The sequence below is a fragment of the Mustela erminea genome, chromosome 8 (assembly GCF_009829155.1).
Source record: "Mustela erminea isolate mMusErm1 chromosome 8, mMusErm1.Pri, whole genome shotgun sequence".
Classification (NCBI taxonomy): domain Eukaryota; kingdom Metazoa; phylum Chordata; class Mammalia; order Carnivora; family Mustelidae; genus Mustela; species Mustela erminea.
Genome location: NC_045621.1, coordinates 94,799,619 through 94,813,515, shown reverse-complemented (window position 1 = coordinate 94,813,515; position 13,897 = coordinate 94,799,619). Strand labels below are relative to the sequence as shown.

General features: G+C 34.5%; 1 protein-coding gene across 5 annotated transcripts in view; it reads right to left on the bottom strand.

The window, feature by feature from the left end:
- Positions 1–13,897, bottom strand: part of ZRANB3 (zinc finger RANBP2-type containing 3) — a 332,973-nt gene that overhangs the window by 144,827 nt on the left and 174,249 nt on the right. For 4 of the 5 annotated variants that reach the window (XM_032354070.1, XM_032354071.1, XM_032354073.1 and 1 more), the window contains 2 exons: positions 7,942–8,120; positions 2,277–2,508 (listed from right to left, as the gene is read on the bottom strand). In XM_032354070.1, coding sequence (XP_032209961.1) covers positions 2,277–2,508; positions 7,942–8,120 — 411 coding nt within the window. Of the gene's footprint in view, positions 1–2,276; positions 2,509–7,941; positions 8,121–13,897 lie in introns of those variants that run through there. The other variant, XM_032354075.1, reaches the window with a different exon arrangement.

Below are 13,897 nucleotides of genomic sequence, written 5' to 3'. Positions count from 1 at the left end.
TATTTGACAGAGAGATCACACGTAAGCAGAGAGGCAGACAGAAAGAGAGAGAGAGGAGGAACAGACTCCCTGCCGAGCAGAGAGCCGAATGCGGGACTCGATCCCAGGACCCTGAGATCATGACCCGAGCTGAAGGCAGAGGCTTAACCCACCCAGCCACCCAGGCGCCCCAACACTATCTAATTCTTAAATATTTTGATCACAACAGGAACTCCATACCCATTACTAGACATTTTCTATTCTCCCTCTCCATCACTCCTGGCAATCACTAATCTAATTCCTATTTCCATTACTTTGCCTTTCTGAATATTTCACATAAACAGAATCATGTAATATGTAGCTTCTCTGTCTGACTTCATCACTTAGCATAATGCTTTCAAGGTTCACCCATGCTGTAGAATGTATCAGTATTTCATTCCTTTTTATAGCTGCATTTTCATTATCCATTCATTAGTTATGGACACTGGCTTCTTTCTACTTTTTGGATATTATAAATAATGCTACTATGAACATCTGTATATAGTATTTTTGTGAATATATGTTTTCAGTTCTTTGTGTATAAACTTAAAAATGGAATTCTACATCTTCTAGTAACTCTATTTTTAACTTTCTAAGTAATTGCCAGTATGTTTTCCAAGGAGTGAAATTTATAGCTATATATGTCTCTATTAAAAAAGAAAAATAGATCTCAAAACAATTATCTAACTTTCTACCTAAGACACTGGGAACGAAAGAGTACACAAAACTCAAAACAGACAAAAGGCGTAACATAATAAAGACTAGAATGGAAATAAACAACACAGAAAATGGAAAAACAACAGAAAAAATAATCAATGAAACCAAATAATTGGTTTTGAAAAGAACAAGAAAATTGACAAAATTTTAGCTTAGACTAACCAAATTAAAAAAGAAACAGAGAAAAGACTCAAGTTATCAAAGTCAGAAATAAAAGAGGGGACATTAATATCAACCTCACAGAAATACCAAGGATTATAAGGGAATATTATGACCAACTGTATGCTAATAACTTAGATACCTTAGATAAAGTGGAAAAAAACATAAAGTGTCAAAATGACTCAACAAGAAATATACAATCTGAATAGACATATATTCAGAGAAGAGACTGAATGATTAATTTTAAAACTATCCATAAAGAAAAACTCAGGCCCAGATGGCTTATCCACTAAATTCTACCAAACACTTAAAAAAGAAGTAATACCAATGTTTCACAAACTCCTTTTAGAAAAGGAAAGAATACTTCCCACCTCATTCTGTGAAACCAGTATTGCCTTGTTACCAAATACAAAGATAAAACAATAAAACTACAGATCACTCTCATGAATATACAGACAAAAATCATCAACAAAATAAAGCAAAGTGAATTCAGAAACAAATAAAAAGAATGACATACAGTCAAGAGAGATTGATCATGGAATGTAAGGTTGGTTTAACATGTGAAAATGAATGAACATAATATACCCTATCAATAGCTATCTTCCATGGTTTGTTTACTAATCAGTAATAAAAATGGCTATTGTATGTTGAGTGCTTACCATGTGCTAGGGCACAGGGAAAGATACTTTCAAATCAGTATATCCTTTAACTCTTAAAACCCTACAAGACAAAAAGTACGTTTTTTCCTGACTCAGTGTCCATTAACGGAAAGGGCTTCTCTAAGGTTACAGCGACCCTTACAGACTCTTAAGAATTTCATCCACCATTTCTTCTTTCCAACCCTTTAACTACTCCATACTCTACATAGCTCTTAGAGTGAGACTTTGTGCTCAGTGTGGAGCCCTAAGCAGGGCTCATCCCACAACCCTGAAATCATGACCGGAGCCAATACCAAGAGTCCAATGCTTAACTGACTGAGCCACCCAGGCACCCCTCAAACATGTACCTTAAATTAAAGGGGAAACAGAAGGAAGTTCTGTAATGCAATTGCTAAGATACAAAATGGATTAAATTCCAATCCTAAGGAGCTTATAATGTCAAAGAAACTGGATAAATGAAGATTAAAAGCATATGAGAATCCACAAGAAAGCAAATGTGATTAATATTACACATGTATACTAAATATGAAAACCTTATACTGAAAGTAAAAACTTTTTTTATACATGCACAAGCACAGGTAAGGTTCACACGTAAACAGAGAAAACAATCATAGTAAAAAATGTATTTTATCATTAATAACCATCTAGAAATTCCCAGTGATGTTTTTTTTTGGGTGGGGCGAGAGATTCTTTTTTTAAGCCAAAATTTAAGGATTTTAATACCTCTTCAGGTCGTCCCAAAGCTGGAGTTCCTGTAAGAAGAATGGCTCGTTTGGCTTTCTGTATTATTGGCAATAGAATCTTGCTGCGGGCTGCATTCCTGGACTTCATGTAGTGTGATTCATCCACTATAACTACTTCGAACTTCTGAGTATTCAATGCATCTATCAGAGTCTCTGCATCTGTGGTTAAAAGACCATAACCCAGAACTGTCACTTTGCCAGTCGATATTCTCCTAGAAAGAAAAAGTATCTATGTAATTTAAAAATATTAATCAAGTAATCAAGTTATCATAAAACAACTCTTTGGGAAAGGAAAATAAAGAAAATAAGGGGAAAAGTAAAAGAGATGGTATTATACCGCTAAAATTAAAATTCTCTTAAGATTTGACAGTTTTCAGGTATGATTAACCAGAATCTAAAATTTGAAGTTTTGGTTAACCAAAACTAAATATTGGTTAAATGTTCTTTGGAAGAGTTTGACATCCACAAAGCCACATTTTACTAGGATAAGGACATTATTCTCTAAGAATATTTATTTCTAGAATCATGGATAAAAGGGATACTTAAATATTAGCTGACTATTCATTGAAGCCTTCCCACAAAGAGGATAGCAGTATTTTTCAAGCCTGGTGCTACTGGAATTTTGAAGACAATACTTAGTATTGCAGGGCTGTCCAGTGCACTGCAAGGCATTTCATATTCCTGGACTGTCACATTAAAGGCCAGCAGAGTGTGTGAAATTGTGACAACAAAAATTCACTCGCTGAAGGGTGATCCAAAGCATGGGAATGAGGAATGGAGGATACAACTTTATGCAAACATTGGCCTAAAGAGACTGCTCATATTTTGAACTACTTAATTATTCATATATCTATAGTATTTTAACCCAGACTGTAATGAAATTATTCATGTACATATATATCTCCTTTGCTACCTCATAAAACTGATGAGGACAAAGAATGTGTCTCACTCGTCTTTGTATATATAGTGCTAGGCTCCTAATCAGTTTGTGGAATGAAATAACTAGATAAATAAATGCATTAATAATAAAACACATTACTTTTGCATTGTCTGTATCACAAGTAAAAATATAAAGGCTAGAGTCAATCTTCTGCAGCTCTGTACCCCCCTTAAGAGAAATAGCAGAGCTCCTAAATAGTACAACATAACAATTGCATTCAAAAATTTTTAAATTTATTTATTTTTAAAGTTTTAATTCCAGTGTAGTTAACATACAGTGTTATATTAGTTTCAGGTATACAATACAGTGATTCAACAAGTAATCATCAAGGTACGAGTTCTCTTTTTTTTTTTTAAGATTTTATTTATTTATTTGACAGAGAGAGATCACAAGTAGGCAGAGAGGCAGGCAGAGAGAGAAAGGGGGAAGCAGGCTCTCCGCGGAGCAGAGAGCCGGATGCGGGGCTCAATCCCAGGACCCTGGGATCATGACCTGAGCCAAGGCAGAGGCTTTAACCCACTGAGCCACCCAGGCGCCCCAAGGTATGAGTACTCTTAATCACCTCACTTATTTCATTCATCCACTCAAACCTACCTCCCCTCTGATAAGCTTCTGTTTTTCTCTACAGGCAAGAGTCCATTTCTTGGTTTGTCTCTCTTTTCTCTCCTTATTCACTTGTTTTGTTTCTTAAATATCACATACAAGTGAGATCATTGATACTTGTCTTTCTCCGATTGGCTTATTTCACTTAGTATTATAATCTATAACATTGCAGGTTGGTATAAATGCAAGATTTCATTCATTTTTATAACAGAACAGTATCCCATTGTATGTGCACATATATACACACACCACACCCTCTTCATTCATTCATCCATCAGTTGGCACTTGGGCTGATTCCATAATTTGGGTATTGTAAATAATCCTGCAATAAACTAGGAGTGCATATATCCTTTGGAATTAGTGTTTTCATATTCTTAGGGGAAATACCCAGTAGTGCGATCATATGGTAGTTCTATTATTTTATTTATTTAAATTCAACTTAGTTAACATATAGTATTGGTTTTAGGCATAGAATTTATTGATTCATCATTTATATATAACACCCAGGGCTCCTCCAAAAAGTGTCCTCTTTAATGCCTATTACCTATTTATCACATCCTCCCAGCCATCTCCCCTCCCTCAAGCCTCAGTTTCTTCTTTTTATTTAAGACTCTTTTATGGTTTGCTCCCTATCTGTTATCTTATTTTGTTTTTCCTTCCCTTCCTCTATATGTGCTGTTCCTTAAGTTCCACATATGAGTGAAATCATACAGTATTTTTTCCTCTGACTCCTTTTGCTTACCATAATACACTCTAGTTCTAGCTATGTTGTTGCAAATGGCAACATTTCATTCTTTTAGATTGCTGAGTAATATTCCATTGTTTATACATATCACATCCTCTTTATCCAGTCATCAGTCAATGGACATTTGGGCTCTTTCCATAATTTGGAATTTTTTTTTAAAGATTTTATTTATTTATTTGACAGAGAGAAATCACAAGTAGATGGAGAGGCAGGCAGAGAGAGAGAGAGGGAAGCAGGCTCCCTGCTGAGCAGAGAGCCTGCTGCGGGACTCGATCCCAGGACCCTGAGATCATGACCTGAGCCGAAGGCAGCGGCTTAACCCACTGAGCCACCCAGGCGCCCCTGGAAATTTTTGATAGTGCTATTGTAAAGTTAGGGTGCATGTGCTCCTTTCAATTAGCATTTTCGTATCCTTGGATAAATACCTTGTAGTGCAATTGCTGGGTTGTAGGGTAATTCTGTTTTTAACCTTTTGAGGAACCTCAATATTGCTTTCCAGAATGGTTACACCAGTTTTCATTCCCACCAACAGTACAAAGGGGTTCCCCTTTCTCTACATCCTCAACATCTGTTATTTCCTGAGTTGTTTATTTTAGCCATTCTGACAGGTGTGAGGGTGGTATCTCATTGTGGTTTTGATTTGTATTTTCATGATGGCAAATGATGTTGAACATTTTTTCATGTGTCTATTAGCCATCTGGATGTTTTCTTTGGAAAAGTGTCTATTCATAACTGCCAATTATTTGTTTTTTGGGGTACTGAGCTTGGTAAGTTCTTTAGAGATTTTAGATACTAGCCCTTTATCAGATACATCATTTGCAAATATCTTTTTCCATTCCATCAGTTGCCTTTTAGTTTTGTTAATTGTTTCCTTTGCTCTACAGAAGTTTTTATTCCTTTCCTGTGCAGAAGCTATTTATAAAACCAGCTGAACCGGTACTATACTCAACAACAGTGGTGAGAGTGTACATCCCCGCTGTATTCCTGACCTTAGGGGGAAAGCTCTCAGTTTTTTCCCACTGAGGCTGATATTACCTGTGGGTCTTTTGTATATGGCCTTTATGATCCTGAGGTATATTCCTTCTACCCCTACTCTCTTGAGGATTTTTATCAAGAAAGGATGCTATATTTTGTCGAGTACTTTTTCTGCACCTACTGAGAAGACATATGGTTCTTATTCTTTATTAATATAATGCCATTGATTGATCTGCGGATATTGAACCGCGTCTGCAGCCCAGAAATAAATCACCCTTGATTATGGTGAATATGTACTGTTGCATTCAGTTAGCTAGTATCTTGTTGAGAATTTTTGCATCCATGGTCATCAGGGATACTGGTCTGTAATTCTCCTTTTTAGTGGGGTCTTTGTCTTGTTTTGAGATCAAGGTGACGCTGGCCTCATTTAACGAGTTTAGAGGTTTCCCCTCCATTTCTACTTTTTGGAACAGCGTCAGAAGAATTGGAATGAATTCTTTAAATGTTTGGTATAATTCCCCAGGGAAGCCATCCAGCCCTGGACTCTAATTTGTTGGGAGATTTTGATTACTGATTCAATTTCTTTCCTGGTTAAGAGTCTATTCAAATTTTCTATTTCTTCCTGTTTCAGTTTTGGTTGTTTTTATGTTTCTTGGAATGTGTCCATATCTTGCAGATTACTCAATTTTTTGGCATATAATTGCTCACAATAGTCTCTTATAATTGTTTGTATTTCTGAGGTTTGCTTGTGATCTCTCTTCTTTCATTCGTTTTTTTTTTTTTTTAATTTGGGTCCATTCTCTTTTCTTTTTGATAAATCTGGGTAGGTGTTTCTCAATTTTGTTAATTCTTTCAAAGAACGAGCTTCTAGTTTCATTGATCTGTTCTACTGTTTTTTTTTTTAATTTCTATATCATTTATTTATGTTCTAATCTTTATTATTTCCCTTAATTGTTTCCCCCAGCGTTATTTGCTGTTCTTTTTCCATCTCCTTTAAATGTAAGGTGTTAGGTTGTGTATTTGAGACTTTTCTTGCATCTTAAGGAAGACATGTATTGCTATATACTTCCCTCTTAGGACTGCCGTGGCTGATCCCAAAGGTTTTGGACTGTCATGTTTACATTTTTATTTTCTTCCATGTATTTTAAAATTTTTCCTTTAATTTCCTGGTTAACCCATTTAACCTCCATGTATATGTGGTCTTTGCAAATTTTTTCTTGTGGTCAAAAAGTTTCACAGCATTGTCGACTGAAATATGCATGTTTATGATCTCAATTTTTTCACACCCATTAAGGCCTGAGTTGTGACCCAATATGTGATCTGTTCTGGAGAATGTTCCATGTACACTCAAAAAGAATGTGTATTCTGCTGCATTAGGATGAATGCTCTGAATATTCCTGTTAAGTCCATCTGGTCCAGTGTGTCATTCAAAGCCCTTGTTTATTTGTTGATTTTCTGCTTAGATGATCTATCTGTTGCTTTGAGTGGGGGTGTTAAAGTCCCCTACTATTATTGTATTATCAATGAGTTTAAATTTGTTATTAACTGATTTTATAATTGGCTGCAACCAAGTTGGGGGTAAAAATATTTACAATTGTTAGATCTTCTTGTGGGATAGACCCCTGTATTATGATACAGTGTCCTGCTTCATCTCTTATTACAGTAATTGGTTTAAAATCTAGTTTGTCTGATATAAGAGTGGCTACTCCTGCTTTCTTTTGATGTCCATTAGCATGGTAGATGGTTCTCCATCCCCTCACTTTCCATCTAGAGGTGTCTTTGGGTCTAAAATGAGTGTCTTGTAAGTAGCATATCAATGGGTCATTTTTTTTAATCACTCTGATACCTTATGTGCTCTTATTGGAGCATTAAGTCCATTTACATTCAGAGTAGTTATTAGAGATATGAATTTAGTGCCACCATATTATATATAATGATGAGTTACATATAAAACTTGCCTATTAACCAACAACTTGGAAGGCAAAATCTGCCATTGCTACAGATAATAAAAACTCACAAGCTTCATATTAATTTTCAACCCCCAAATCACCAGTTTTAAGTATATATCAAGTACATATGAAAGATATATTACATAAATCTTCAGAAGTATATATATTTCTGTTTACTTTTAATTTATATCCTAAAGGAATTTAACATCAAATATACTGTTGGGTTTTGGATAAATAATTCATTTAAAAATGTTTAAGTATTTAATAATAATCATTATTAAATTACATTTAAAAATGTAAAATAAAATGCTCCACACTATTCTCTTATTTCTAAATTATGACTTACATGTTATACTTTATTCCAAACATCAGTATATAATAAATACACGCAAGGCTTTTTTTACCCGCTTAATGATCAAAAAGTTGTTCTTACCCCACATCAGTTTTATTCTGAATAACATTCACACCTTCTGGACCCAGCTCTGGGATCCATTTCTCTATTTCTTCTGCCCAAGGATATCTCAGAGATGAAGGGACCACTATTAAAAGAGGCCATTCCTCCTTATAGAAGTAAGCAATTGCTATTGCCTGGATTGTCTTTCCTAGACCCATCTAAAATAAAAAAAAAACATTTAAAAATACATAAATACTTAAGTAAATAAATAAATGCTGAAATATTTTAATGAAAATATTAATCAAAGGTTTACTTAAGAGTATTACCATCAAAATAATTTTCCAATGTAAAATTAATTGAATCACATAGTTAATAAAAATCACAAGATTATGATGACCTTTAAAATTCATGAAGCAAACTATGTTATTTTCTAACCATTTATGACTGGACTTAGAGACAAAATAACCTGTTATTTAAAATATTAGTTATACTTAATTTATATAACTTAATTTTATAAAGATATATATGACCATTTATAAGTTCATCTCTTAGAGAGTACAAGGATAAATACCTTACCTATACATCACAGTATCAAGTTACTTTAAAGCTAGAGTAAGCCCTACATCATGCACATTTTATAAAAAAAAAAAAAAGCATAGAGTAGTTAAATTCTCTATTCAATCTAACAGTTAACTGAATGCAAAACTATTTTGAGAGCTGAGGTCTCTGGTGTCTTCCCACTTAATTGTTTTCACACTTATATCATAATGTCCCATTTCTAAGCATTACCCATTTAAAAAGTAGTTACTAAATCAATGTTTTTAGTGGTTTTGTTCTTCACAGCCAGAATCTGAAGACAACCCAAACATTCTTCAACTGGTACATGGATAAAAACTGGGGTATATCCATGTAATAGAATACTATTTATCAACAAAAAGGGAGCAAACTGTTGCTATATACAACAACACGAGTGAAACCCAAATCATTTTGCTGAAAGAACGAAGTCAAACTCAAAAGCCACATATCATATGATTCCATGTTTATGTTATACAGAAAACACATCAGAGTAAAGGAGTGGGAGGAGAGCAGCAAGAGGGAACTTTTGGGATGATGGGGCTGCTTTGTATTTTGATTGTGATGACAGTTACATGTCTGTACGGATTTGTCAAGTTATAGAACTGCTCATTTTTTTAAAAGATTTTATTTATTTATTTGACAGACAGAGATTACAAGGAGGCAGAGAGGCAGGCAGAGAGAGAGGGGGAAGCAGGCCCCCTGCTGAGCAGAGAGCCCAATGTGGGGCTTGATCCCAGGACCCTGAGATCATGACCTGAGCCAAAGGCAGAGGCTTTCACCCACTGAGCCACCCAAGTGCCCTGAGAATTGCTCATTTTTTAAATAAATTAACCTAAGAGAGTGAACCGCACCTCAAAACACAGACTTAAAAAAAAAAGTAGTTATTATTGTGGACATAAGAGAAAGAGAGACTAAAAAATGTAAGTACTCCTAACTTGATGTTTCAAAGAGAAAAAAGATATAAATACCTAAAACAGTTAATTTAAAATGAGTTTTAAATGCTGAGCAAAATTAAAGAAAAGACAAATAGGAAGTTTGGGGTTTTTACAAGTCTCCACTAAGAAAATCTTGTTTTACATATTTTTTGTTGAACCACTACTTTGTTAAACTACATTGTTAATAAACAATGACAAAAGAAATCCTAGAATATTCAAGCAAGTTAACATTTATTTCAGTCACACTCAGAAAGAGAAAACTAGTGTGACTTACTTAGGAAGATATTCTTTTGATTGGAATAAAGACCATCAAATGGAGACAAGGTAAATGAAATGTAGGAAGTGACTTTATTTCTGACTTGGTGTTCAGTAAGTACTCAGATATTTGAATCCATGAGTGAATTAATAAGTAAATAAAGATCAAGGTCATTAAATTCTGTGGGACAGGCAAAAACCAGGCAGAGAAAAAATAGGAAGGAATACTAAAAAGATTTTAGTGCAAAAGCAGTATTATTAACCAAAATTTCAAAGCTCTGAGGCAAATCACATTCAAAAATAGAATCAAAGCAGGGGCGCTTGGGTAGCCAATGCTAAATCTAAAACCTTTAATGTATACAAATAATCTAAGTGTCCATCAGTGGTTGAACTGATAAAGAAGTCACCATATTTATATACAGTGGAATGTTATTTGACAAAAAAGGAAATCCTGCCATTTGCCACAACCTGAATGGAATGTGAAGACATTATGCTAAGTGAAATAAGCCTCACAGAGAACAACAGATACTGACTGCATGGTATCATGTATACATAGAATCTTTGGACAAAAAAGAAAAAAAGTACCAAACTCACAGTAAGAGGGAGTAAAAAAAGTGGTTACGGGGGCTAAGGGATAGGGAGAATAGGGAGAGGTTGGTAAAAGGGTACAAACTTTCAGCTACAAGATGAATAAGGTCTGAGGACCTGATGGAAAGCATTGTGACTACTGTTGATAACACGATGTTGCATGATTGATATTTGGTGGGATGGTGGTACTAGGATGTTCTCAACAAAATAAAATGAAAAACCCATAAATGTATGTGAGATGATATGCGAGAAGACTGGTGTGTTAAATATAGAGAGGAAATCCCTTCACACTGTACACATGTGTCAGGTCATCATGATGTATACTTTCTAGGTCTTGAAATTTGTTTTTCTGCTATACCTCAATAAGCCTAAAATTATAAAAAATACTGGATATGTAAGTTTTTAATATTGAAACAAGATCCATTTGCAGATAAAAATCATCTCCTATCTAGGGCTAAAGAATAGAATGGTTAAATTAGGCAGGGCTTGGTAACCAGCAAAGGTAACTTAGGAATATAGACACACACACAAACATACACACACAGCCTACATACTTTATTACAAAATTAAATCATTTTACAGCCCAATATTCTGTATCTCTTTCTAAGGAATAGCATATAACATCAAACTAATAGGCTGACACAGCCAAATTAAAGATTTATCTGATGATAATAGACCTAACCCCTAAGAGAAATAAATAACTTATACATAACTTAGTTCTATAAAACCAAACCTAAGAGCAATTATGTACCAACAACTGATATAATGACTGGTATATTTTCTTGTCCTCAAAAGCCCACCAATCCTCATAGCTGAACCCACTTAAACATCACTAGATCTGGGACTAATATGATTCCAAGGCAGCTGGAATTTATAAATTACAGATGTTTCCTAGTTTGCTTATACCCAACAACTATGATAAAGGAACACAATTCCAGGAACCGAGCCACAGTCAATTCTGTGTCTGTAGACTATACCACCAAGTAACTCTCTGCCATACCTATAATTACCTGGCTTTGCTTCCTGCAATAGGTTCATAGATCATTTTCTTAACTTCTGTTTCTCTGGAAATAGGGATGTGTTTGATACCCTGATTTTCTGGAAAGTAGAAGCCTTTGCACCTCAGAGTCTATCACCAGATCCTCATCTTTTGCTTGTTGCTAAGTTTACTTGGTGCCTGTCTACCTAGAGTTTTGTGTACTTCATGTAGTAGAACTAACAGTGTTCTCTGTGTTAACCTGCCAGTCACCTTAATTAAATTTCCTACTATTGTTTGCTACTGGTATCAGGGACACAGGTCTTCAAAAGGGATGTATGGAAGTAAGAACTGAAATAACAGGTAGGAAAAAAGTTGGGGAAAGAGAAGTTATGGATTGAGAAAAGAAGATATAGGGAACTGGCATAAATACAGGAAAGAATAAGAATAATCAAGATCTGCTGGGGGTGCCTGGGTGGCTCAGTGTATTAAAACCTCTGCCTTCAGCTTAGGTCATGATCCAAGGGTCCTGGGATCAAGATCCGCATCTGGCTCTCTGCTCAGCAGGAAGCCTGCTTCTCTTCCTCTCTCTCTCTGCCTATTTGTGATCTCTGTCTGTCAAATAAATAAATAAAATCTTTAAAAAAAAAATCTGCTGAAAAGCTACTCTTATTAGAAGTTTGAATTTATTTTTATCTTCTGGTTCCCTAAACCTTCTTCCTTGTATATTTGCTATATTACGCCAAATGAGTAAGTATTTAATTCCAGATATGTCATTTTTCAGCTCTAAAATAAGTACTAGAATCTTTTGAAATATATTTTTAGATTCTTTTTAGTAGATTAAATTCTCTATGAAATTCTTTTTATCTGTTTACTTCTGTTGTTCACTCCTTGATTCTATGGAATAAAAAAAATCATTGTTTTTGAAATCTCTTTCTGATAACACCAAAATCTGACCAACTATGAACTCTATTACCTAATTTTTCTTTTGGTACTGTTTCTCAGCATCCCTTATATTATACTTTTAATTGGATTCCAGAAAATGATTGGTGAAGAAATTATAGAAGCTTTGGATGGTATCTTCCCCCATATGGAAATTAGGTTAAGTTTTATTTTAGCATGCAAACTGAGTAATAGCAGATACCTCATTCTCTGGAAGTGTTGGTTTTAGGCTTTTTATGAGCAAGTTTATTTCAGATTTGCCCTTATTACTAGGATATGGTGTTTGCTATTAGAAGGTGTAATTCTGGAGGTCACTACAAGCCCAGGCAGGGTATTTACCAAGATTCTTCTCCCTCAACAAAACACAATTCTGATCTGTGTCCTTGGCACCACAATAATGCTAAAATCTCTGCCTTGTTCTTTCTCCTCTAACTACAAATTTCTGCTGGGCTTTTTGGAGCTGCATCCTGTGCATGAACACTTTAAGAGATAGCCAATGATGTGAGAATAATATCTATGCAGATTTCATTGGTCTTTCTCTCAAATTACCTTCTCTCTGGGATTTTTCTCTTCAGTTCCCAATGGTACAATGCAGATTTGATAGCAAGACAGAGTATTCTCTGATACAAATAGGTTTAAGCAGCCTGTTTCAAATATGTGGCCCATGGCTTTAAGAAGAGAAAGAACTGAAGATACAGTGATGAATCTAGGCAGCTGAAGAACAAGAAGTCAATTTGGGGAGCTATCAATGTACTATTTCACTAAGTTTATGAAATTCTAAATATTTTTTATTGTTCCCAGCAATGTTATCACATGATTTTTTAATAACATAAAATATTATGACTGCCTTTTAAGAACTAAACTAGTAAATTTTTAAAAAGTAAGTATCAATTAAGAAATAAGGAACTATTTTAAAAAGAAAGAAAGGTTCCCAAGCCAACGAGTCTTAAGTATAAGAAATGGAAGGATTAATTTAGCTAAGAAAGTAATGTGTTGAATACAAGAATAAACAATGGGAGCAAAGCAAAGGGTGCGGTAAAGAGTCTGATTCCATGTTTTAATGTTTGAATGTTGACAGCTTTTAAGCCCCATTAGTCCCCCTTACCCTCTTGTCCTAACTCCAGGCAAGCTGATAAGTAAATATGGGCATTACTTTCTTTAGCATCAGAGGGAAATTCAAAACCACAAAACCACAGCCCTCGTGGTGAAAACCAAGACCTTAGGCCAACTCCATGAACCCAACAAAAAACCCAGTCAGTCTCCTTTCCTCGTTCACAGAACATCCTCAAATAAAACATGATTCAATCTAAAAGTATATGGCTAAACTCTCACGCTCCCATTAAAGAAAGAGGGGATCACATAATACAGGAAAACTGAGTTCTAGATAAAATTTGTAAATAGGAAAATAATTGCTAGGACAATATTTTTTACTATGTATATATTATATGTATTTATATATGTATATATAAGTATTTTTTAAATATATACATATAAATTTTTAAAAATACACTTGAATTTCAAGTATTTTTCCAAAAAATTAGAATAGCATGAGTTAGAAAACCAAAACACACTCAAATAATGTAGGTATATAGAAGTAACTATACTCAATAGATGGTTCAAAGCCTTTGGCTCTCACTATAAAAGAATTTGTTAAAGTAAAATGGTCTAGTGTTTCAAGATGATTAAGTCTAAGTCAATTATTAAGAACTAAAAGCACTACACA